Source organism: Colletotrichum godetiae (genome assembly GCF_030913485.1).
Source record: "Colletotrichum godetiae strain CBS 193.32 chromosome Unknown BDP55scaffold_1, whole genome shotgun sequence".
Lineage (NCBI taxonomy): Eukaryota > Fungi > Ascomycota > Sordariomycetes > Glomerellales > Glomerellaceae > Colletotrichum > Colletotrichum godetiae.
The window spans coordinates 2,066,897-2,088,402 of NW_026851249.1; the positions used below are offsets into that span (position 1 = coordinate 2,066,897).

Consider the following 21,506-nt stretch of genomic DNA (forward strand, 5'->3'; position numbering starts at 1 on the left):
TCGCCGATTTCCTTATCGGTATGTCCTTGCTTCATGCTGCACGGCACTCCGGTTGCTGCAGTGAAATGAAGTTGTTTATCTTCAGACCTGATGTAGTCGAGGCTGCTTGATCATGTATCATAGCTTACCCCGGATTTCCCTGGATCGTGAGCCTCTATATGCAATCAATATAGAAACTCTGGGGACCCCAGTTTTCACGAGCCCGGAACAGCGGAGTCAGAGACGCTCCTAGAGGACAAAAACGTGGACTGATGGTGATCCGGGGCGAAGGTTGCGGGCGGAATGTCTCCTCGGGGCAGCCTCCGGTACCTCGCCCGCGCCCGGAGCTGGGGTTTATGGGCGGATCGTCAGTCCAGAGACCGGGGGCGTTGCTATGCAGCAGTAGTGATACGACAGAAGGCTCTGATTGAGACCACACAGATCAAGATTCGGGGTTACGCTAAGCTCCCCGGCCTCCTCTTTTCATTTTTAGTATCCGAGGTTGTTGCAGTTACTTGCTTATCCGTCTTTTTAAGGAGTCATCTTCCGTACTTCACACCTGTATTGACTTCTAGCCCATTGCTTTTACTACCGTGAGGATTGACTAGATAATTCTGGTCTGATTAGGAAGATTGCGGCAACGTAGAGCTAAAATTGTTTTCTAAGGATAATCGTGTTTCCTTCAAACCGTCAAACGCTCATTGTCACGCCGTTCATCCGGCCTCTGCGGCTCTGCCATTACAGTCTCGAAAGCCTTCAGACGAGGGAATATAGTCTATTTTTCCTAAAGAAACTCTAGTGCGGTTGAACGGTTACAGCGACGATCACCAGACTCTCAAGTCAAGGATCCCCTCCATAGCGGCTTCTTTTAGCGGTCCAGTGGCATGTTATTGTGATGGGTGCCCAGTCTTCCCCGCATGCAACTTCTCCACGTTCAGGTCTTACCCCGACATTACCCCCAAAAGTGGCTTGCGACAGCGGTGCCTTCGCTTGGTTTGGATAGGTAGTGACGGGAGGTGGGCAAATTGGTTAGATAGCTCCTGCCATGACCTGGAAAAGAATGTGAAGAAAAGAAATCCTCGTCATTACATCCCCAAAATTCCGTCTTCATCTCTCACCGTGGTTTTCTGCGGTCACTGTATGCGCAATGGTATTCGAAGACGACGACGAGGCGCTGTCCGGTCGCTCTGGTGGCGAGGAAGACAACCAACCCCGACCCAAGAAGAGACGGACAAACTCAAGTGCGCAAGCGAATGGCGTTGATACTGAAGGCCCCGCGTGAGATAACATCTAGACTGACGACTGCCCAAATGGCCGGTTCATGCTGATTCGACGTCTAAAGCTGTCAATCCTGTCGAAAGAAGAAAGCCAGATGCTCGAGGCGGCAGCCTTGTTCGGCTTGTGTACGATACAGTCAGTCTCTACTCTGACACCAGCGAAGAAGCCCCCTAATTCCAGTTTTTCAGATGTAGAATGTGTGTACGATGACAGAAGATCCAAGCCAGGATTACGCACTGGCGCCGTTGAAAACCTCAGCCAGAGAGTCGGTACGCATCTCGCGAGTCTCTGAAAATGTTGTCATACAGCTGATATCCGCGTGAAGCCACGCTCGAAAACATGTTTCTCGGCCAGGGCGTCTTATGGCAACAGGTCTTCAATTGTCTGAACTCGACAGCCAGCCACAATGCTCCCAGCCCAAGCCAAGACGGCTCTTCGAATGTATCGCTCAACGAGAGAACAACTTCGCTCAAAAACACCCTCGCAACGCTGGCCGAAGGCGGAGAGCCTGCGTTGACAACACTTGCAACCATTCCTACAAATGGCAATGCCGCTCTGGGAAAGACGGCGGAAACGAGGAGGCGAATAAGTCTCAATTTCGACTCTGTGACCGAAGCGGACCTACTGCCAGAGCCCGACCTCATGGATACTCTTGTCGAGATTTACTTTTCCAATATCCATTCCTGGATTCCCATGCTCCACGTGCGCCAATTTCGGGAGAGGATGCAGGATCCAGCTCAACGACCCCATCTCAGCACCATATTTCATGCCATAGTTTCTTTGTGCGCAAGATTCTCCCAGGATCCTCGTCTGGGATCGCCCGAGGAAAAGACACGCAAGGCAAGAAGATGCCGGCAGTCTGTGATATTGAACAGCATGGAGTCCTTCTCAGTGGAAAATCTTCAGGCTCTGACAATAATTGCCTTTGACACCGTAAGACTAGTCCCATGTTTGTATCCAACTTGTCTTGATATAACAAAGCTGATCAATTTTGACAGATCGGCAGTGGCAGAGGTCCATCAGCATGGGTTAGTGGCCCGTCTCCTCACATTGGTCTCATACTCACATATTTTAAGTCTATCGTTGGAAGCATGACCCGAACGGTCGAACAATTACAGCTCAGTGTTGAAGACGAAGACCAACCACCGGCTGCGAAGCATCTCATCAAGCGCATGGCATTCCTGCCGCTTTGTCGAAGCTGGAGCGAACGAGAAGAGAGGCGCCGGGTCTTCTGGAATATCTTTCTGATGGACAGGTTCTGCAGCGTCGCAACAGGTTGGAACTTTTCTCTCACCAGCGCAGACGTAAAACGACGTCTACCCTGCGAGGGGGCGCTTTGGGAGAACGGAGAACCGCTCCAGACTCCAACACCATATTTTGGTGTAGCTGATCAGTCCAGCGGTTCCAGTGGGACCCTTCCTGCTGCACGTATGGAGGAGGCAGCTCAGGATTCACTTGGAGGCTTTGCATACTGCATCGAAGCTACCGAGAGCCTCAGTCTCGTGACGTCCTTCTTCCTTCAGCAAGCCATCGATGTTTCTAAGCCACACGAGATCCAAGTCTGGTTGATGAAGTTCAAGCAACTTGACTTGCGTCTGGTACAGTGGGTCTTCCAGTGACAATCGACTTGAAGAGAGAGACTGACATCATACAGGTGGAAGATTTTCCTTCCCGAACAGTGGCGGGAGGCATGCGTTCTTAATTTGGACGGCATCATGGACCCTAATCTCACTCTCGCTCACCTAACGCACAATTCAAGCGTAGTGCTGCTTCATCAGGGCGTCGCCTATCCATTGCCCGAATGGCAGGCTACCGGAATACGACTGCCGTCAGCATCTAGTGCGGAAACATGCATGGCTGCAGCAATAGAGGTGGCTATCATTGCCGAGAAATTTCTCCAAGACTGGCAGCAAGTGGTCAGCCCACAATTCGCATTTTGCCTATTCATCTGCGGACGAATGTTCCTGGCCCATTCAACATACTACAACGTTGCTCTTCCGGATGGCTTTGATTCGCTAGTAAACAGCCTCAATGTTATAGCTCAAAGATGGAACGGCCTAGGTGATGTGTCTGACAACCTGGCATCCAAATTCGCCGGTCGGCTGATTCAAGCGCGGCATCAGGGCAGGGGAATGCTCGACATACGGCAAGCAGTCTACTCGGACGATGCCCGTCTAGATACAATCTCCGTACCGTCTGGAGATAACCCGAAGACTCCTGGGATGTCTCGTATCAGATCGAACCATCGAGATATTGCATTCTCGCCGAGTCAAGCCACCGGCCAAGAATCGGCCTTTCTAGGCGGCCTTGGAACTTCCACCATGGACTTTGAACAAGAGGCTTCCCCTGACAGTATATCTCTGGCATTTCCTCCACTCCCGATAGCGTTCCATGCGCAAAGCGCAAGCAGAGGCCCGACGGCCATGCCCTCGCCAATGCCCGGCGGTGCGATACCGCCAAGCCACGTGAATGGATACGATCACTTCGACGTCGGCGTTTCAAACAACCATGGCACCACACACCACCCGACTGGAGACTTCGAAGATCTCAACGCTTACTTGGACTACTCTTTCTTGCCGAACCAGCGAATCAGCATGTTCTCGGGGGCAGCAGAGAAAGAGTAGTCAATACATTGCCAGACGAAAGATGAAGATACCATGTGCCGTTGCTTTCAGAAGCTTAGACCTAGGAATGCGTATTTACATAATCTACGAGTAATTGATCAGACGAGTTTCTTTTAACTACGCTATTCTCCGTGTTCAAGTGCTCAAGACTGATTGTCGTCAAACAACTCTCCGACGCCCATATCCAGAAGCTTGTTCCCTACTAGCAGGAAGAAGTAGTCAGCGTACACCAGTCCGTGATTCGCCCACCTTCGCGGCGCGAACTCGTAGTTATTGATCGTTGCCCCGTTCAATATGGTCTCCGGCTCGGCCTCCATGTCCACCTCCCAACCTACTTCTTCAACCACTGTGCCGTGCTCCACAGTATCGATCGACCTTTGGGACTTCAGATAGCTCCCGCCACCGTTGAGATGGTTGTTACAGGTAGCGCGAATTAGGGCGATGGAACTTCTCAGGTACGTCGACGACCTTCCAAGCGCCGTCAGAGCCTCGTGCAGGAGCAGCATGCCATACGCCGCAATCATGGCTGCGCTAACATCCGGAGGCTGTGCAACGTCTTTCGGCGCAGCGAAGTCCCACGGCGGAATCCCGCTCGAAGGGAGCTGTTCGAGAAAGTAGTCCGCACACGAGATGGCTGTATCGAGGAAAGATTGGTCCCGTGTCCAGCCGTACGTCTGCGCGAATCCGGCGATGGCCCACGCCTGCCCCCTCGACCATGAGGACGTATCGGAGTATCCCTGATTAGTAATCTTTTCCTTTGGCACACCAGTCGCCTGGTCAAAGTTGACGACGTGAAAGGTGGAAGAGTCGGGACGAATGTGGTGCTCTCGTGTCGTTTCGGCGTGCTTGACAGCCGCGTTCCACATGTCTTCGTCTCCCAGCTGGGAAGCTGCCCAGAAGATCACGTCGAGGTTCATCATGTTGTCCTGGTTTCGGTTAGTATCATGCCTCAAGGTATTGACGGTAGTTGTAGGATGGTGCCTACAATGATCACGAGAAAGTCTTTACTCGGTTCCAGAAACTTGTATCGCTTCGTTACGCAGACGTCCCACGACCGAATGGATCCCACGACGGCGTCGTACCGGCTATACAGTGACCTCGCCGCCGTTATGGCCGTCTCGAAGGATCTGCGGTCATTTGAGAGTTCCCATGCGGTTCGTGCCCAAGGAAAGATCATGAAGCCCAGATCATGCGTCGTCTTGAGCTCTGCGTTGGGGTGGAGGGTTTCTGTCCACCACTTACAAGCAAACCTTGAGTCACGGGTCAGTCAGTCGGATTTTTTGGGATGCTGGTTGTATGGGGAGAGTTACTCGAGATGTAGTAAGTGAGGCTCCTCCTCTGCTGACCACCCCAGCCGTTTTAGGAGGTGTGGGTGCTTACGTCTTCGCTCGACGAGGAGGTAGAGACAACCAGGGAAGAAACCCGAGGTCCAAAAGTCGAGTTCGCGATAGACGTACTGGGTGCCGCCTGGTTTGGTATACTCCGGGAATAAGGTCGGTGGCGAAGACTTTGCGCAACGAACAATATGTGTTAGCAGACGATGAAAAGTTTCGATACTTGAGGTATCAAGTTGGAAATAACCTCTCATACCAAAGAGAAGCTTTGCTGTGCCACGCCCCAGATCTTGGTCGTGACCTTCGGGGAGAATAGCGAGGCTGCCAGAGACCTTTCTCCCTGCTTGATGATCTCTGCTGAAGAGAATGGAGGAGTCGTAAGCCCGGCTACCGTTTCCATCTTTTCCTGGCCGTGTTTGCTGCGCTTCTGTTGTTAATGGACACTTTGTGTTAGCATGGAGTGGGCTTAGCATTGACGATGGTGATGGGTGTTGAGAGGCATGGTTATACTTACGCAAGCGTTTCCGCCCATCTTGGAATCGTTGCCATCATCAACCAATCTCTTGTTTATACAGCTGCTGACCGGAATGTCCTCGACTATAATGGCTTCAGACGTCATGTTGCTGGCTCTAACTTGATCGTGGTTTCCCTCTACCGTGCTTCTTCACAAAGTGGTCAGGCTCTGAGCAATCGATGACAAGTTGAAGTGTCCGCTTTTTCAAAGAATATGAGCAACGGATGAACCAGACTAACTGGAACCTCATCAATTGGGGCACCGAGTTCAAGTAATCTCTTTCCTATTCATCCTATTCGCCTCCCAGGCCTCCGGCTTCTCGGGGGTTGATGCCCATAGACAAAACGCCTTAGTCATGAAAAATATCCCCGCGGACAAACCTTCCCGATGGAAACACGGTCTGTAATTTGACAGGCCACTCGTCGGCTCCCGGCGGTAGAGCTTTCGGACCGCATAACCTGTTGATTTACAGCAATCTGTCTTGCTCGGTGGGATGTTGTGCGTTGCGTTGGTGTTGCCGGAGGGTTGTCCGGAACTTGCTCCGCACTCCGGTCTGGGGGAGGTCGGAGGCGCCAAGCCACTTGTGATGCAAAGATGAGCGAAGATCCTGCTTGAAAGGATTGTTTTATCGCAATTATCGAAGGGACGCGAATGTTCTCCTGAAATGGCCATTGAGACTTACCGCTGGTGCCTGTCCAATAGTGGATTTCTCGGTCTTAGTGTTCCCGACCATGGTGAAAGCTGATGAATCTGGCTTTCTATCCCAAAGATCGAACTTTCATTGCCGGGACTTCTAAGAGTGAGATTCAACCAAGAGAATCGAGTTGTTTTTCTTGAACCGCCTCTGGTAAGATCTCGACCCCCATTTTGTCTCTTCGTGTAGCTTGATAGGAGTCAGTTCGAGATAAGCACACGTCGAGCGAGATTCAGACATTAAACCAGGACTAGAGAAGCTAGAGATACCTTGGAAACTGACATCATCCTTCATATGACAAGCACCAGTAGAATAATCCCCTCTGTTTAGTAATATCTAGAGTTGGGTGACCAAAGCTCGATTCAAAAAGTTTTGTCTCCTGGTAAACGATTCACTCCCGTGATACCTCTTTTCATAACTAGCAAGACAACAAGAGAACCTTGGTCTGCCCAACAGCCACCCCGTCCAAAGTGATCTTCTCCTTCACGATCCCCAAGTCCTCATCAGCCCATATATCCCTCACCTTCAACCCTCCACCGGGACACTCCTCTAACCCCTCAATCTCCTTCCACGGCACCTCGATGCTCGTGGCATTCTTCCCGTAGTTCAAAGCGAGGACAACGTGGCGGTACCCCCCAGTCTCGATGGCACCTCCCCATACCTGCACCTCATCCTCCTTCGATAACCCGGGCAAGTATCTCGCAGCCTCGCCTCTCTCATCCTGCGAGACCGCGATGATGTCCTTGTTGAGCAGTATTTTCAACGACGACTCCCGGATCTTCGTGATGTCAGCACCGATGATGAGGGGCGACTTGAGCGCCGCCCAAAATGAAAAGTGCGTCTGCTCCTCCACCTCGGACATGTACACAATCTTTCCGCTAAGGTTATACCCGACCCCAATCTCCAACATATCCATGTCCGCCCAACTAGCCTTCTCCTTTGCCTGAAACGGCGAGACCTCCCTCATCTTCCGGATCATGGTCAGCACGCTCACCCCGGCGTACCCGGTGTTGAGACAGTACGCCGTCTTGCAGATGTTGGCCTTGTCCTCGGCGAACCGCGCGTAAATGTCGCCAGACATGCGGTACGAAGCGGCGCCGACCTGATCCGCCCAGTACCAGGGGAATTGGTGGCCCCACTGGCACAGACTGTAGAGGATATCGCGGCCGGTCGCCAGGAGGGCGGACGACATTGTCTGGAAGCGTTCCTGCTGGGTGTGCGTGCCCGCGTGAAAGCCACCGCAGTTGTCATACTTTAGGTAGTCGATGCCCCAGGCGGCGTAGGTCTGAGCGTCGAGCTCTTCGTAGCCCCAGGAGCCGGGGGTGAAGCCGCAGCCAAAGATTCCCGAGTCACTAGGGTTTCGTAAGTATTCGTTTCCACGTGTGTGCGATACTCCTTTCTGCTCTCTAGCTCAATATCTCCTCAGCAGAGAGCCGCGTAAGAGGGGGCAGGAGTAACAAGGGATGATGGGATGATGGGAAGAGGGGAAGTACCTATAGAGGCCTATTTTGAGGCCTAGAGCATGTACGTGTTTTGCAAGAGCAGAGATACCCGACGGAAAACGGGTTGCATTATGCTGCTGCTGACCGTCGACAGCTCGCTCGAGAGCCTGCCAGCCCTCATCCATGACGACGTAGCTATATCCTGCCTTGGCTAGGCCCTTTTCCACTATTGCCGTTGCGATGTTCTCGATGAGAGTCTGATTGATGTTCTGCTTGAACGTGTTCCATGAGTTCCAACCTGCAGGGGGAGGACATGTAAGCGAGTAAAACATTGACTTTTGTGTCTTGGTGAAGTTCTATGAGGCGGGAAAGTTTCTCACCCATTTGTGGCTTGCTGGCCCCTAAGGCAGAGGGCACTGCGGCGAGGATGGCGAGGAATGTCAAAGATCGCATGATGTTGGCTTTGAGGGTAAATTTGGGAGACGGACACATTGTCAGAATCAAGACGCTGGGGAGGCTACATGGTTTCTTTTTAAAGAAGGACCTCCACTCGGCTGAGGGAATTTTCGTGGGAAGCACGAACTCTTCTCATCTGTGGAAATTCGACTTCTCCCGGAGGATCTTTTCGCTGCAGCTTCCCCATACGGGGAAAGATGAGATCTGCGGGGGATGGTCTTGCCATCGTGTTCCCCGCATCCCGGGACGACTATCGGGGCACGGAGCCGGGCCGGGAGATAGACCCCGGTGACCAATCGTTGGTCACAGGGGATCTGGATAGAATGAACATGGCGAGTGCTGTGCACGATGTCATGTGGTTCTTCGGTCCATGTGAATCTACTGGTATAAGACTACCGCTCCTCGTGTCGTTGAATCTAGCTTCCCCTTCTCGCGATGTCAGTTCGAGAATCCTGATTGATCACATTCGAAATGAAGTTAATCACCCTCTTGAACATCCTTATCCTCGGGGCGACGTCAACAGCGGTCGCCGCAGACAGGAACCCGCTCTCCTACGCACCCAAACCGGCGGGTACCTACGTACCCCCAAAGACCTCCAACACGACAACTCTCCTAGACTTTATCAACTCCAGGAGCGACCTGACAGCGCTCTCCAAGGTCATCAACGGGTCCGCGGGCTTCACGGATGCGTTCGACACTACCCCTACCTGGGACTTCACCTTCTTCGCGCCCTCGAACGCCGCGTTTGAGAAACACACGGGACAGTACTTCAATACCTTTACGCCGACACCAAAGGGCAAGTGGTGGCTCGGCAACCTGGTACAGCATCACTACGTGCCTAATTCACAGCTGCTCACGAGTGTCTTCAACGAGACTGCGACCAGGATCCAGACGGGGTCGTACTTGTACGTTGGCACGCGGGTCAAGGATGGACAGGTGTGGTTGAATGATGTTGCGGCGGTGACGGAGGGAGATTTGAGGGTTACCAAGGTGCGTTTTCTTTTTTTGAAGCAAGATGATCTAAAGCTTGACAACTTTGACTGTTCGGAGCAACGGTACTAATGGAAATCTGGTCCAAGGGCATCGTTCACATCATCGATCATGTCCTTGATCCATCGGCGCAGCTCTTTGAAGCAGATAAGCCCAAGGCGGGCCAGAAGTTCATTGCTGGGAGCTGCTCTGACACGTCTCTGCCATACTGCTAGACTCGATTAGAGAGTGTGTCTAACAGTGTCTGATGGCCGGCGGGTGTCAACTAGAGTTGTGTATATTGACCAAGTAAATCGACATATCAGAGTCTGAAAAGAATTAGTCCCCGTAAACAGTCATGCTCAAGTCTGCCTAGTATGATCAAATACACTCGCCGCTTAGGGTTTCCTTGCTCGTCGTGCAGTATACAGGGTATGTGTCGATGGCACGCAAATAAGGTTACCGAGAAGGTTCGACATTTGACTTTACTCCCACTTTGAATGCGCAAACAGGACACCTTCCGGTAGATGAAAGGAAAGATCTTATTGGAGCGCCAACATCCCAATCATATATACCGTATTATTATTAAGTCTTTCCACTCCGCACTTGTTTCAAATCCCTAGATTGCGGGTTCTTCCACCCGACTTGGCTCAGTCAAGGATGTGTATAGGGCCAACGGCTGAATACATACATGTACAAACGGTTCATCCCGTGCGAGATCGAACTATATCGAGTCTACCAAAGACAGCTCGAATAGAGAAAAGGGCAACAAAAGAAAAATGTGATAGCTGACAACCGGGCTTGAGCAACATCCCACCACGGGAAACCTACACAGCACGCCGCGTGACGAAGTCTCTCCTGTCCCGGCACACGCGATCCGCGGTATTTCTCGGATTTGACGTTGGATCCGAGGCGGAACCAGAGAAAACTCAAAGACCGACGCCGGTGATGAGGGGGTAGGTATCAATACGGGAGATCTGGCTCGAAATGCCATGTCTCCCCTGGAGTCTAGACCACACCTGGACCGCGCTGTCCATGGCTTTCTTACAGATATCGGTAATACTGTAGCACTGTGAGACAAATAGCAGGGGAGGATGCATTGCCGCCCTGAGTCAATTCCCCGTTGCTGTCTGCCCGGTCTCGGATCCGGAGAATGCTCTAATCATAAATGTAACAAGCGTTGACTGGCGACTTGCTCTTGATGAGTTCAAGTTCTATGTTGGCAAAATCCTAACTTTAGATGACGAGAAGATAGAACATCTGCAGGGTATCTCTTTAAGCAAAAATGGCAAAAAAAACGATCACAGGATGAAGGCTTCGATCTTTCACCCAAAGTACCCCATGGCATGACTGAGAAAGTGAGGCCTCCAAATACTATGCCTTTCCCGCCCCGGAGTACTTATCATGATCACTTCAACCGTCCCGGCTTCATCAGGTAGACGGAGGACGCCCAGAACATCTATCCGCAGAGCGGCTTGGGCTTGCTATAGGAAATCCCGGCGCGACGCGAAGCGCGTGCGAGCAACTTCACGAAAGAACGCGTTTTCCTTCTGGTCCCAGCACCAACCGTGGGCCGGCCCCTCTCCCCTGGAAAGCTAAAAAGACTCCCCTTCCAACCAGCAAAATCACGTTTGTCAGCATACAAAAATGTTAACGTGGAACCAACCTACCAATCTATACTTCCACACAAGCCCTTTTCCTCGCGGCTAGTTTACCCTCCGCAAGCCGGAAGGCGAAGGCCGAGCCAAGACTTTGCGATATGGTGCAGTTTGAACAGGATCTCTCCTCATCACACCGGGGCGGGCGGAAGTCTCAGAGAGAGAGAGAGGGGCCCCTGAAGCTCGGAGGCTGGAGCAGAAAGCTTTGTGGAGCGGACTCTATTCGTCCCTACCTAGGCAGCGGGGGGTGACAGGACCTGCTTCGTGATGTGGGTTACGTATGAAGGCGGCAGCGATCTTGATGCCCGGAAGCTCAATCCCACTTTGTCGTTCCTGTGAGCGCTGGTCTAGATACCGCGGTAATTTTACCGAATAGTCGTTTGTCGACTGCCTGCAATGAGAGGAATAGGCCGAGTCGGTAGCTCATGACAAGCAGTACTTCGTAGGTATAGCATTCTCGAAAAAAGAAGACAAAAAAACAAGCATGCCCTCGCTGACGTCCCTATCTAGCGGCATCCTCGCAAGCAGCAAGCTCTCTTGGACGACAGTGCACACGCTTCGCTAGCCCTCCCCCTCTGCTTCCCAAAATGTCTAGCTCGGAGTCAAAAGACGTTGGACAGGGCAGAATGCCAAGCTTGACTGGTCAGAACTGGAGGACGTGGTTCGGCCGATAGACGCTGAAATCCGGGTTCGTGAGATCGGCCACTAACCATATTGGAACTGGACGAGGAACATGCAACGACATCGAGAGCGTCCTTGTTGGGTAGAGACCATCGAATGGTCAGCGGACGGCGATGCTTCGCAGGGCTCATCAACCGCTTGGAGTCCGAATATTCACCTACCTTGAGTCAAACCTTCGAGTCGAAATAGAAAGTGATACGCTACGCATACCTAGTACGGTATTAAGTAGCATCCACCCTCAAAATCCTTGTCGCTGGGGTATACTTTGAGCTTTCGCAATGGATTTCGAGCCCAACATGTCTGGTATGCCCTTTCAATTCAGAGGATATCCTCTTGCAGCTGAGTACAGCTTATAGCAGGGGCAAAACCGTCCTCATTGTACCCGTGGAGCTCTGAGCCGCGTTTGCGTTATACAGGTAAGAAGGATATTCTGAAAAAAACGGAATGGGAAGAATATCTACCCTCTGAAAAACAACCTGGGAGCCTCGAACTTTGCACTGGCGCCCTTTCTCAGTGTTGTTGGTCTAGCCCCTTTCTTCCAACTCACCTTAACTGTTGGGAGAGGAATGTTGTTCCCTTTGCCTTTGCTCTAGCCGGTGACTGCTGGCTCCAGCCGTTTTGTACGTGCAATGGCGAATCGTAGGAAACCAGGCACGACAGGGTCAGCATGCCACTCAGAAGCTGCCGTGCCATCTAACAGCTTGTCCCTCTGGATAGATTCTTCTTGCATCGACTGCCACGCGAGGAAAAGAGAGAACGGTAATGACGAGAACCCGCCTTGGGAGCCATATAGTACTCCCCAAACTTGGCCCTCGGCAGCCCAGCGGCCAAGGACCATTGCCTGTCCGAGCAATACGGCAAGATTTAGTTCAGGCAGATCAACAAGCTTGATTGACTTGAGTATGACCCTTCAGCATACGGTTCATGTCAAATCAGTGATCGCCGAGCGACACGAACACCAGTGGCACCCATTGAGGTACCAGTACATTGCATTCGAAAAACGAGGTTGACTTGGGCTCAGGGCATGGGCCGAGCGCAAGGCTGGACTGCATCGGTTGCCCCGTTGAACTCGATTCTTGCGAACCATCCCGTCATATTGCGCGGAGACCGGCGGCAGTGATCCTATGTGCCCCAGGTTGCAAAGCGAGCCTGTCGAGGGCGTGAATCGCGGCTTGAGGCGCTGCGAACTCATCCCGCACGCACGGTCTCTAACGTCCTGCGGACAAGTTTGGCGGGATGCGAACGAACACGTACGGGTTATCCGGTTGCGAGAGTACAAGTAGCCCGAGGAGGAGGGTAGAGCCGGGCGTGAGCGACAAGCGCCCAATAGGTCGGTAGAAAGGACGGTTGAGGTCAGATAATTTGTCGAACGAAACGAAACGCCGTGTCAGTTGCAGTCCCGACTCCCCGAGTGCACCGGGCAGAGCGGTTTGGAGGGGTGGAGCAGACAAGGTCAGTCGAAGCCTCGGAAACTACGAATATTACACACGGTGCAGGAAGGAGAAAAGGATACCTGAGTCTGGAGGGAGGCAGGCAGGCAGGCAGGTGGTGAGTGAATCAGGCGAAGCAAGTGCCACCGTTTTCTCTGACAAGTGTTGGACCGGGATGAGGATCGGACTGTCACGTGCACGGAAAAGATCCGGTTCAACTGGGCTCGACATATACGGAGTACTTGGAAGTTATGACTGGGGAATTGCAGGGAAGGAGCGGTAGGGTAAGGGGAGGCGTTCTTCGATCGGCACCCGCTCGCCAGTTCTCCCCGGGACTTGGATCTGACACTCACTCTCACTCTGGCATTTCCATTGCTGACTGACGCCGATGCCGAGCATAAGGCATCTGAGCTGCATGCCACCCCCCCGTGTATCTGTGCTGTCGTCTGTTGTCGCGATGTTCGTAAAAGGGAAAGAAAATCGCTGACGTCGACCGAGAAGTACATCATTCGTCTTCTGCACGATGCTGTGTTGCTGCTGCTCATCTCGTGTGGCTTTCCAGCGAATCTATGCCTTACTTGTCTTGTGTGAAGTCGTACTGTCGTGAGATGCTGCAGAACAACAACTTGTTCGACAAGAAACGGGCCCGATAATGAACGGGCCACGGAGCAGACCTTGTCCCCCCTGACTTGACACCAAACACGCTTCTTCTGTTGCGCGCTCCGGAGTCCGAGTTCGTTTGATCAAAGAAACCGATCCAGTGGACCAGGTCAGCTTGCTCGCGTGCGGTGTGTCAGGGGTAGAGAGTACTCCGTAAGATAGGAGCAAGAGCAAGCGGCTCCTGCTCGTGATCCTGGGAGATTGTATTCATGGAAATTCTGGTGTTAGTGAAGGAGATAATCTGGCCATGTCTCGAGGCATTCATTCGTATGTCATCTTCCCAAACATGTTGGTGGCCTCTGCTCCGCGCTCACCTTACTGATGGGCTTGAACGGTAAGTTCCATGGCGCAAAGGCGAATCAATCCAGTAGCTTAGCCCGCATGCATCTGCAGGCCGAGCGAGCAATACCTTACATGCAGACTGCAGCCCGGCACACAATACATTGAACATTGATTCCCTCATTTACCCTGCATTCTTTTCCTCGACTCGGTCGGGTGCCCGTACGGGTAGCGGATGAAGTACCTTCTGAGATGATATACACTGTGTGGGACATATTGTCTTAACTTCCTAACAGGGAATAGCGTCCACACTTGCCTCATTCTACTCTTGATCCTCCAGCAATCGATCATGAGCAATTACTGTCTGTCACTCTGTGTAGTATTAGTCGATTCCTGTGAAAAGGTAGTGGCAGCAAGCTAGCTACCTTACCTAGCGTAGACCCATGGCCGATTGTCGCGTTGCCCATCGTGTGGTTAAAACCCTATCGACCTCATGGGGTTAAAAGATACCTTGTATCCGTATGCCCAACTTACTACATACGTTATGACAGTTGACTTCATGAGGTACCACCCTACCTGATGTCGCCATGAGTGAGCCCGGAGTTGCACGATGAACCATAAGATACCTACCTGCGAGGTGGCGGATACGTTCCCTGCTCCTCCCGTGGACACTTGCCTTTCTTCGTGCAAACCCGCAGGTCCTGCCTGCCCAGTCAGGTAGGTGAAAATACGTACTTCCCCTGTTCCGGACCACGCTTGTGTCTCCATGTCCCCGTCCGTATCGATTTCTCTGCTCTTTTGGATGGGGTTGGACCAATCTCGGCCCCCTTGCTCCCCGCTTCGTTCCACAGTCCCACACTTCATGGGGGGCACATTGGAACACTGGAGAACGGAGGGGAAGGGAAGGGGCTCGCCCGCTGCAGCCTGCAGCAACACTCTTTTTTACATCGACTTTTGACTCTTGAGTCTTGACACTCGCTCTACACTAGAGTTCAAGGTCCCAACTTCCCAAGTCAAGGAACAAAGCGTGTCAGGGTTTGATCTGAATGGACGGCTTCGGTTCACGAGCACCTGCCACCAGCCCTCCGAGTCCCAATCCCCATCACCATCCGTCCGTCGTGGGCCCCCCAGTAAACCGGTAAATCCGACCCAGCTCAGCCCAGCCCAGTCCGCGTCCAGCATAGCACGCGCCGCCGAGCCTGGCAAGCCCAGCCATCTGCCCCAGGTCCTTGGTCCTCCAAACGCTGTCACGAAAGCTGTCAAGACGAATCGAGCAACGTCTAGATCTCTCCTTCGGGAGCACAAAAGTCAATTTCAACACGCCTTTCCTTGTCAGGCCTGACATCCCACCTTGTTTTCGGTCTCGAATCCCTTGGTTCCCTTTCCGTGTCAGCCTCTTCAACTTCAATCCAACGTCGCAAAAAGGCTTGATCCGTACGGATACTTGACTTCGCATCTCGGCATCCTCGACTTCGCAATGGCCGCGCACTTCGCCTTTCGTCAAAAGGACGAGGACGGACAGCAACGACTTGCGAGAACCATGTCCAGCAGCCGTATCCCACCCTGCGCCCTGCCCCAGGCCCAAGCAGGGAACCAGACCGGTGAATGATAGCCCCTGTCAAAGCTCGCATATCAAGATTCAACCCGTCTGCCATCGTTTCTTTTCCTCCCACCGCTCAACTCTTGGCCATCTTGGGGCGTTGCTTTTCGAGATCTCTTTCTCGTCAACCAACTCGAGCTGAATGCATACTCTCCACGTGTGAACAAGCACGCGTTGTCTCGTACGTATGCGACGGCAGTTGATTCATCCATCTTCCAGCAAAGAATCGTGGTTCTCGTTCCCACGCGTGTCTCGGCTGCCGCCTTCAGGTCCGTGACCCAACGCGACGCAATGCAACCTCACAAATACCTTAATACGCTCTTCTCCAACTCCGAGACATACGCAACGGAATCGCCGCGCTCCAACTTGGGGCAGGCACAAAGCTCCAGTGCCACCACTCTTCGTACAAAGAATCACTTTGGACCCGTCCAATAGCCGCGGCAGCAGAGCAAAGAAACGCATCTACGACCGTCGACCCGACATTTGCCTGCCCTGACAACCCCGTCTGCCCGTCAAACATGTGCTCCTCCAAGATCCGCTCCGAAGCCCCGAAATCTCTACCAGCATCGACCCAGTGTTTCCCTGTCTCGAATTGCAGCCATCAACGAGCAGACAGGGACTGTAACATATCCAGACGTACTTTGTATTCTACGCAGTACGGACGGATACAGTCTACCAAGTACCCACGACTCCACGCTCACGACATTTGCTCCGTGCCCGTGGCCGCTGCAATCACACGCTATCCATCCTTAGCCCGCCCTGTGTGTCTCCGCTCTAGGGCCACGTTCTCGACAGCACGTCCCATATTGAGCGCCTGCGCCTGAAGCACTGTGTGCTGTGCCGCAACGCGACGGCGCCTTTTCCCCATCCACCTTTCAGCAAACCACCAACCATACCCTTGTCCCAACTCCCATGCCCGCGCCGTGTCGTGTCGTTTGATTTCGGTCGGCGACGGCGTGGGGCATCCACTTGGACCGAGCAAGCGAACGAACGAACACCCACCTGTCCAGAGAGAAAGACACGCGCAAAGTTAGAACAACCACATCGATGCCCCCAAGTCCTAGTCGCGGCTGGGTCTGGCCAGCACTATCGATTCCCAGGAGAATGGGAGCCCACCGTCGAGTAATACACGCACACAATACCAATCCATTGCCAATTTCCGCCAATCGCTGATTGGTTAGGTTGGCCCTGCAATGCCAACTTGGGTAGATGATGAAAGTCGTATTATGGCGCGCATCGGATGTCTCTGTGGCCCCTACTCACAGGAGGCCAGCCTTGGGGGTAGCAATCGACGTCAATAGTCTCTTACGATCCTGCAAGACCTGGTGGTTGTTTGAGTTGTCGTCTCTCTCTCGGCTGATGTAAAAGGCTGCGCTTCACGGTGCCGTCACCGTTGAGCAGCGACCTCAAGCGCGCGACGGTCTGCCTCGAGGTCAAAGGACTATGAGCTACTTGCCCTTTATGGACGGCATGCCAGTGCTGATTGAGGCAGTCTTCTAGAGCGCTGCTTAAGAATGGGCGCAGATGAGCTCGGTCGATTCACAGGCTTGCAGCTCTCCAAACCAGGAAATCAGCTTCCAGTGGTCATCTAGGAACACCCCTACACCGAGCGCAGCAGGAAGACGCTAAGCCAAACCGCGTTGCAATGTTCCACACACTCCCGCCTGCAAACCGAGTGCAGTGCAGCGCAAGCGCTGTGTACTGCGTAATTCAACGACTCCAGCACCGTTGCCAGCTGCACCAAGGGCCGCTCGGAAGCCTTACGCGCAGGTTGTGGTTCGACAGGCCGACTGGGGACACGACAACTCGGCGTTGGCATTCGGTTCATCGTCGAACCTACACAGTAGGTGTCTTCACTAGCTGAACGCAGCCAAATAACAAGCGGCCCGGTCGAGGATGACAAAAAGCGACGGGGCAGACTGAACCAAGACCAGCCGAGGTCCTCGATACCGCTAGTCGCGGTAAGCAGCAGGGGTTCGATCTTGTACCCTGCACACTTGTCGCACTGGGCGCTTTTCCCGATCCCTCAATTCTCCACGGGTCCCAACCATCAAGGCAGGAGTCACCCCACAGGACCCAAGAATCATTAATTATTTTTCGTTGGCGCTCTCATTCGATATTGCACGCAGCACGCAGCACGCGTGGTGCTTTCTCGTGTCTTGACAATCAAGGGCGGGAGTCAAATTCGAAAGAGGGTCTTTCCTAGGCCCTCCTCTGGCCTCCCCAAGTGATTCGTCGTTTGGCCCGTGTGGTAAGCAATATACCCCCCCTTTTTTTTCTGGTTCTCTTCCCGCCCTATCTCGCATTGCAGCCGGAAGCCGCAAACCAAAATGCTTTGACCACCGTTTAGTCAGCCATGGCTCGGCGACCTGTGTTACACTGTGGAATACCTCGATCGCTTATTTCCCATGGATGCCACTGGCAGCCCGGACCTAGGATGAGGGAGCTAGAATTGAGGGGGCATAGTGCAGTGAGAAAGGGAAAGGCGTTTGCGATCGGGGGTCCAGTGGAATGCCTGGTGTTTGCTGACAAGATTCTTCGTTCTGCAGGGACTGGCCCAGAAAGGCTGACAGTCGCCCTGATGAAGGCAGCGTGTGCTCCTCCTGAGGCGTGAGGTACGCAGTGGCTCAAGCCTCAAAGCCCTGAAGACCAAGTCGATAGAAGGCAGCGAAGAAGGCTTTGACAGCGTCGGTGCGAAGGTTCTAAGTTCTGACAGGACGTCCACGGCGACGCCTAGGCTCTGCCATGCGTTAGCTCGGCCCTCGAAAGAACAAGAACAATCCAACGCTGTCGGTAGAGAACAGCAGCGTATCCCAAACCGGACAAGTTCAGGTACATGAGCTGCAGACGTTCTGGAGCGAGATTGAAGAGAGAAGGGATCGCCAAGATACTCAGCAATTGAACCAGGCGGTTGGTTATTGCGGCAATGGCCAGGACAACGGCCACGATGTTGGTCCTGGTCCTGGATCGCCTACCCGTTATTGCACAGGCAGGCCAGGGCCCAAGAAGAGAGATGTCAATCTGTACTTCTGCAGTGTCGCATGCTAGTTGTTATTGCAACGATGCAAAGCCGCTGTAGCCCGACATTTGTCAAGTGTACGTACCGATGGAGGAGGAGGAGGAGGAATCGAGTCTAGGAGAGACATGGAGATACTGGCAAAGCCAAGTCACGAGGTGCAGAAACTAACGACCGGAGTGGAAGACCTGGCAGGCCGCAGACCTTACAGGCTCACATACTGTAGCTCCGGAGGCGTGGCAGTCCAGGTTCTCACTGGTCTGGTCCGGTCGGCCGCGTCCTGACCGACAGGACCCACGGCCGTGGGCGGGACGCAACCTAGCAGTGTGACTTGCAAGCAGGGTGCAGGGCTATCTCTTGGCGGGAAAGGATATCTGTCGCTAACATTGTCCTAGTGGATGGATGATATCCAAGTCATCTATCCTTACAGATAGAGGAGCTGGAGGGTGGACGATGCCGATGAACGATAGCAAGTTACGGAGAGAGGGGGGACTGTCAATGTCACTGAGATGATGAGTAGTAGGCGGGGAGGGGCGATGCAGTAAGGTAGCGGGATGTGTACGTGGGTAAGTTGGTTATGGCGGAGGTCGAGGATGGTGCAAGCGTCGTGTATCCGTAGTATATTTGGCTACTTGCGCTTGCGCTGCTGGAAGCCAAACCTTCTTCCCTGGTCGGCTGCAGGTGGGTGTGTGCTAGTATATCTTTCTCATCTCTCGTGCCTTAGTTATCTGCTGGGGGGGGCCTGGGAGTATGTAAATGGAAGGGGGATTGGATACCAACTGTCGTCACTCTGCGCCTTTTTCGAGCATCATCGTTTATGTGCTAGAGGAGGGATATATGAAGCGAGAAAAGGAAGAGGGACGAAGGAAGGAGCGAGCATGTTGCCCGGGTTCAATTGGGCTTACGTGAGTGATAAATGGCAAGGTAATGTACCTCCATGAGGTAATGAGATAGAGACGCGGGAAAGATAGAACTGCGTTATTAGGGCAGGACACCTAAGAAGGAGGAGGAGGAGGAGCAGGAGGAGGAGAACGTGAGAAGGAAAGGGTGGAAGTCACTTTGAACGGCTCCACTTTCCTCCTCTTTGGACAGGCATCCACCAGTTTAGAAGTGACCACCAGACTGCCATAACCAAAAGTCAGCAAACCAACCCCGCCGATGGAAGGAAGTACGGGTATGCAGTAGTAGTTGCTGTAGACTGTGCCTGCCCGCGATTGCTAACCTAATCGTTTTTCGTGCCTTCCTCTGGAGTCTGATGGGTTCTTTCTGCTCCATAGACCATCGTTCTTACAATGGACCTTGAGGTGGTCTTTCAAGAGACATATCCGTAAGGTAAGGTAGGTAGGTACCTTGGCGGTACTCCTCTTTCTGAGGTGTCTGAGGTGTAATTCGGTGTCGTTGGTTGTCATGCTTGACTTGACACAGTTCCCGTCCAGTCTTTCCGCCTGTCTCTTCTACACCCGCCCGTTTACTTTTGTGCTCTTTCCTCTCGCAACTCTCTCACGCGCACATAAAATTTATCAGGTACCTTCCATACCTACCATTTACGGCCACACCCTGCATTCCACCTGATCGGATTTCCTCACAGAACTGTAAGAAGGGAAAGCACTTGCATCCCAAGGTGCCTTCCCTTGGGGGAGAGCGCGTGAAGATTTACTCAGGTATCCGCACAACCAGATATCATCAGTTGATGTTCCGTCCCTACAGAGTAGAATCCCAAGATAATAGCCCACATATCTGCCCTTTCTTTCTCTCCGCTTCACCTGAGGGAGTCTCCGTCGGCATCCATACATGGAACATCTCACATTATTACGCAGTATCCGTAGGTACAGCTTCTGAGGTATCCGTAGGCACCTTGGGTATCCGTACCTATGCACACCGCGACATTGGCACACCCACCCACCAACCATGCACGCACACCCCCTCTACCTTTTACACACCCGGTCGTCCTTCTTCGTCTTCTTCTTCCTCCTCCCCTCCCCCCTTCCCTCCATGGCGGCATGCCCCGGGCAAGTCGAGGTGGAAAAGATGAAAGGTATCTTTGTAGCGCGCACTGTACTCTACAACCCAGCTAGCACTTGACACCCTGGTCGCACCCCCAAGGGCCCCCGTCGCGACTCTGAGGACTCCGTACTCGAGTAGAGAGGTCCAGGCAGTCCAAGACCGCCACCCCCCCGCCTTTCGTTTTTCCTTAAACTGTCTGGTTATGGCCGCAGCCCGTGCTACCACCTCACTATCCTCTTTTCATTCACTCCGCAGTTCCCTTTCGCCTTATCCTCAATCGAGCTGCTTTTCCCCAACTGACACTTGTTGCTTGTTTCTGGGAGCAGGGGAAATCGCTTGAACCACCAACGACATACGTCCAAGCCGCCCCGATACCGAATCGACCTATCTGTATCCGTACCCGTCGCTTCTTGTCCCCTTTTTTTCCTTTTCTAGGGGGCGTCCAAGAACCCGTTCTTCGGCTCCGTGGATTCCATCGAAATCCGGACGAGAGAGATACGACATCCCATCCATCTCACCCTTCACACTTCACCCTCACCCACCCGGTACCTGACCTGACCCGGTCTGGCCTGACAACTGACCCTTGGTCCAACGTCTCTCTCTGGCTCTGGACTCTCGGCCTTACCCTTCCCTCCTTGCCCCCCCTTCAGGTTCCCCCCAGTCTCTCTCTACTCGGTCTTCTCCCCCCGTCAAAAAAGGGATCCTCCCAAAAAAAACCGCCGAGTGACCTCTACTTCTTCTCCCACTACCCCCGACCCAAGTTTCTCACTCGAGTCGCGTTTTTCCTTTTTCTGCGCGGTCCACGGTCCACCCCAACGCACCACGCACCTCCGCAGAAATACCTACACAAATCCGCTCGGCTCATAACCCGCACCGCATCCAGTTCGT

At 53.1% G+C, this 21,506-nt stretch overlaps 4 protein-coding genes across 4 annotated transcripts; 2 read left to right on the forward strand and 2 right to left on the reverse strand.

Moving 5' to 3' along the window:
* The first annotated feature begins 787 nt into the window (after positions 1–787).
* On the forward strand, positions 788–4,009 carry BDP55DRAFT_641533 (fungal-specific transcription factor domain-containing protein). Its single transcript, XM_060573404.1, has 7 exons — positions 788–1,257; positions 1,322–1,392; positions 1,446–1,526; positions 1,583–2,190; positions 2,256–2,285; positions 2,334–2,860; positions 2,912–4,009. The coding sequence occupies exons 1-7, from the start codon at positions 1,127–1,129 to the stop codon at positions 3,879–3,881; spliced, it is 2,418 nt and encodes an 805-aa protein (XP_060437175.1). The 5' UTR covers positions 788–1,126; the 3' UTR covers positions 3,882–4,009.
* On the reverse strand, positions 4,010–6,334 carry BDP55DRAFT_641538 (glycoside hydrolase family 88 protein). The gene is made up of 5 exons (XM_060573405.1): positions 5,730–6,334; positions 5,472–5,642; positions 5,192–5,388; positions 4,867–5,131; positions 4,010–4,807 (listed from the first exon to the last, which is right to left on the reverse strand). The coding sequence occupies exons 1-5, from the start codon at positions 5,832–5,834 to the stop codon at positions 4,025–4,027; spliced, it is 1,521 nt and encodes a 506-aa protein (XP_060437176.1). The 5' UTR covers positions 5,835–6,334; the 3' UTR covers positions 4,010–4,024.
* Positions 6,335–6,745: 411 nt separating this feature from the next.
* On the reverse strand, positions 6,746–8,472 carry BDP55DRAFT_641540 (glycoside hydrolase superfamily). Its single transcript, XM_060573406.1, has 3 exons — positions 8,246–8,472; positions 7,917–8,163; positions 6,746–7,775 (listed from the first exon to the last, which is right to left on the reverse strand). Exons 1-3 carry the CDS (start codon positions 8,355–8,357, stop codon positions 6,842–6,844), a joined length of 1,293 nt encoding a protein of 430 aa, XP_060437177.1. The 5' UTR covers positions 8,358–8,472; the 3' UTR covers positions 6,746–6,841.
* Positions 8,473–8,792: 320 nt separating this feature from the next.
* BDP55DRAFT_722636 (FAS1 domain-containing protein) lies at positions 8,793–9,526 on the forward strand (the record flags this gene model as incomplete). Its single annotated transcript, XM_060578634.1, has 2 exons — positions 8,793–9,311; positions 9,401–9,526. The coding sequence occupies 2 exons, from the start codon at positions 8,793–8,795 to the stop codon at positions 9,524–9,526; spliced, it is 645 nt and encodes a 214-aa protein (XP_060437178.1).
* Positions 9,527–21,506: the final 11,980 nt, after the last annotated feature.

Excerpts from the sequence above, each read along its gene's own strand:
- BDP55DRAFT_641533 (XM_060573404.1), top strand. The coding sequence starts at position 1,127 with ATGGTATTCGAAGACGACGACGAGGCGCTGTCCGGTCGCTCTGGTGGC. Across the intron at positions 2,286-2,333 it reads GCAGAGGTCCATCAGCATGG|TCTATCGTTGGAAGCATGAC; the intron begins GTTAGTGGCCCG and ends ACATATTTTAAG. Across the intron at positions 2,861-2,911 it reads CTTGACTTGCGTCTGGTACA|GTGGAAGATTTTCCTTCCCG; the intron begins GTGGGTCTTCCA and ends GACATCATACAG.
- BDP55DRAFT_641538 (XM_060573405.1), bottom strand. The coding sequence starts at position 5,834 with ATGACGTCTGAAGCCATTATAGTCGAGGACATTCCGGTCAGCAGCTGT. Across the intron at positions 5,643-5,729 it reads AGATGGGCGGAAACGCTTGC|AAGCGCAGCAAACACGGCCA; the intron begins GTAAGTATAACC and ends CATTAACAACAG. Across the intron at positions 5,132-5,191 it reads CCTCACTTACTACATCTCGA|GTTTGCTTGTAAGTGGTGGA; the intron begins GTAACTCTCCCC and ends CCGTGACTCAAG.
- BDP55DRAFT_641540 (XM_060573406.1), bottom strand. The coding sequence starts at position 8,357 with ATGTGTCCGTCTCCCAAATTTACCCTCAAAGCCAACATCATGCGATCT. Across the intron at positions 8,164-8,245 it reads GGCCAGCAAGCCACAAATGG|GTTGGAACTCATGGAACACG; the intron begins GTGAGAAACTTT and ends CTCCCCCTGCAG. Across the intron at positions 7,776-7,916 it reads CTCAAAATAGGCCTCTATAG|TGACTCGGGAATCTTTGGCT; the intron begins GTACTTCCCCTC and ends ACGAAACCCTAG.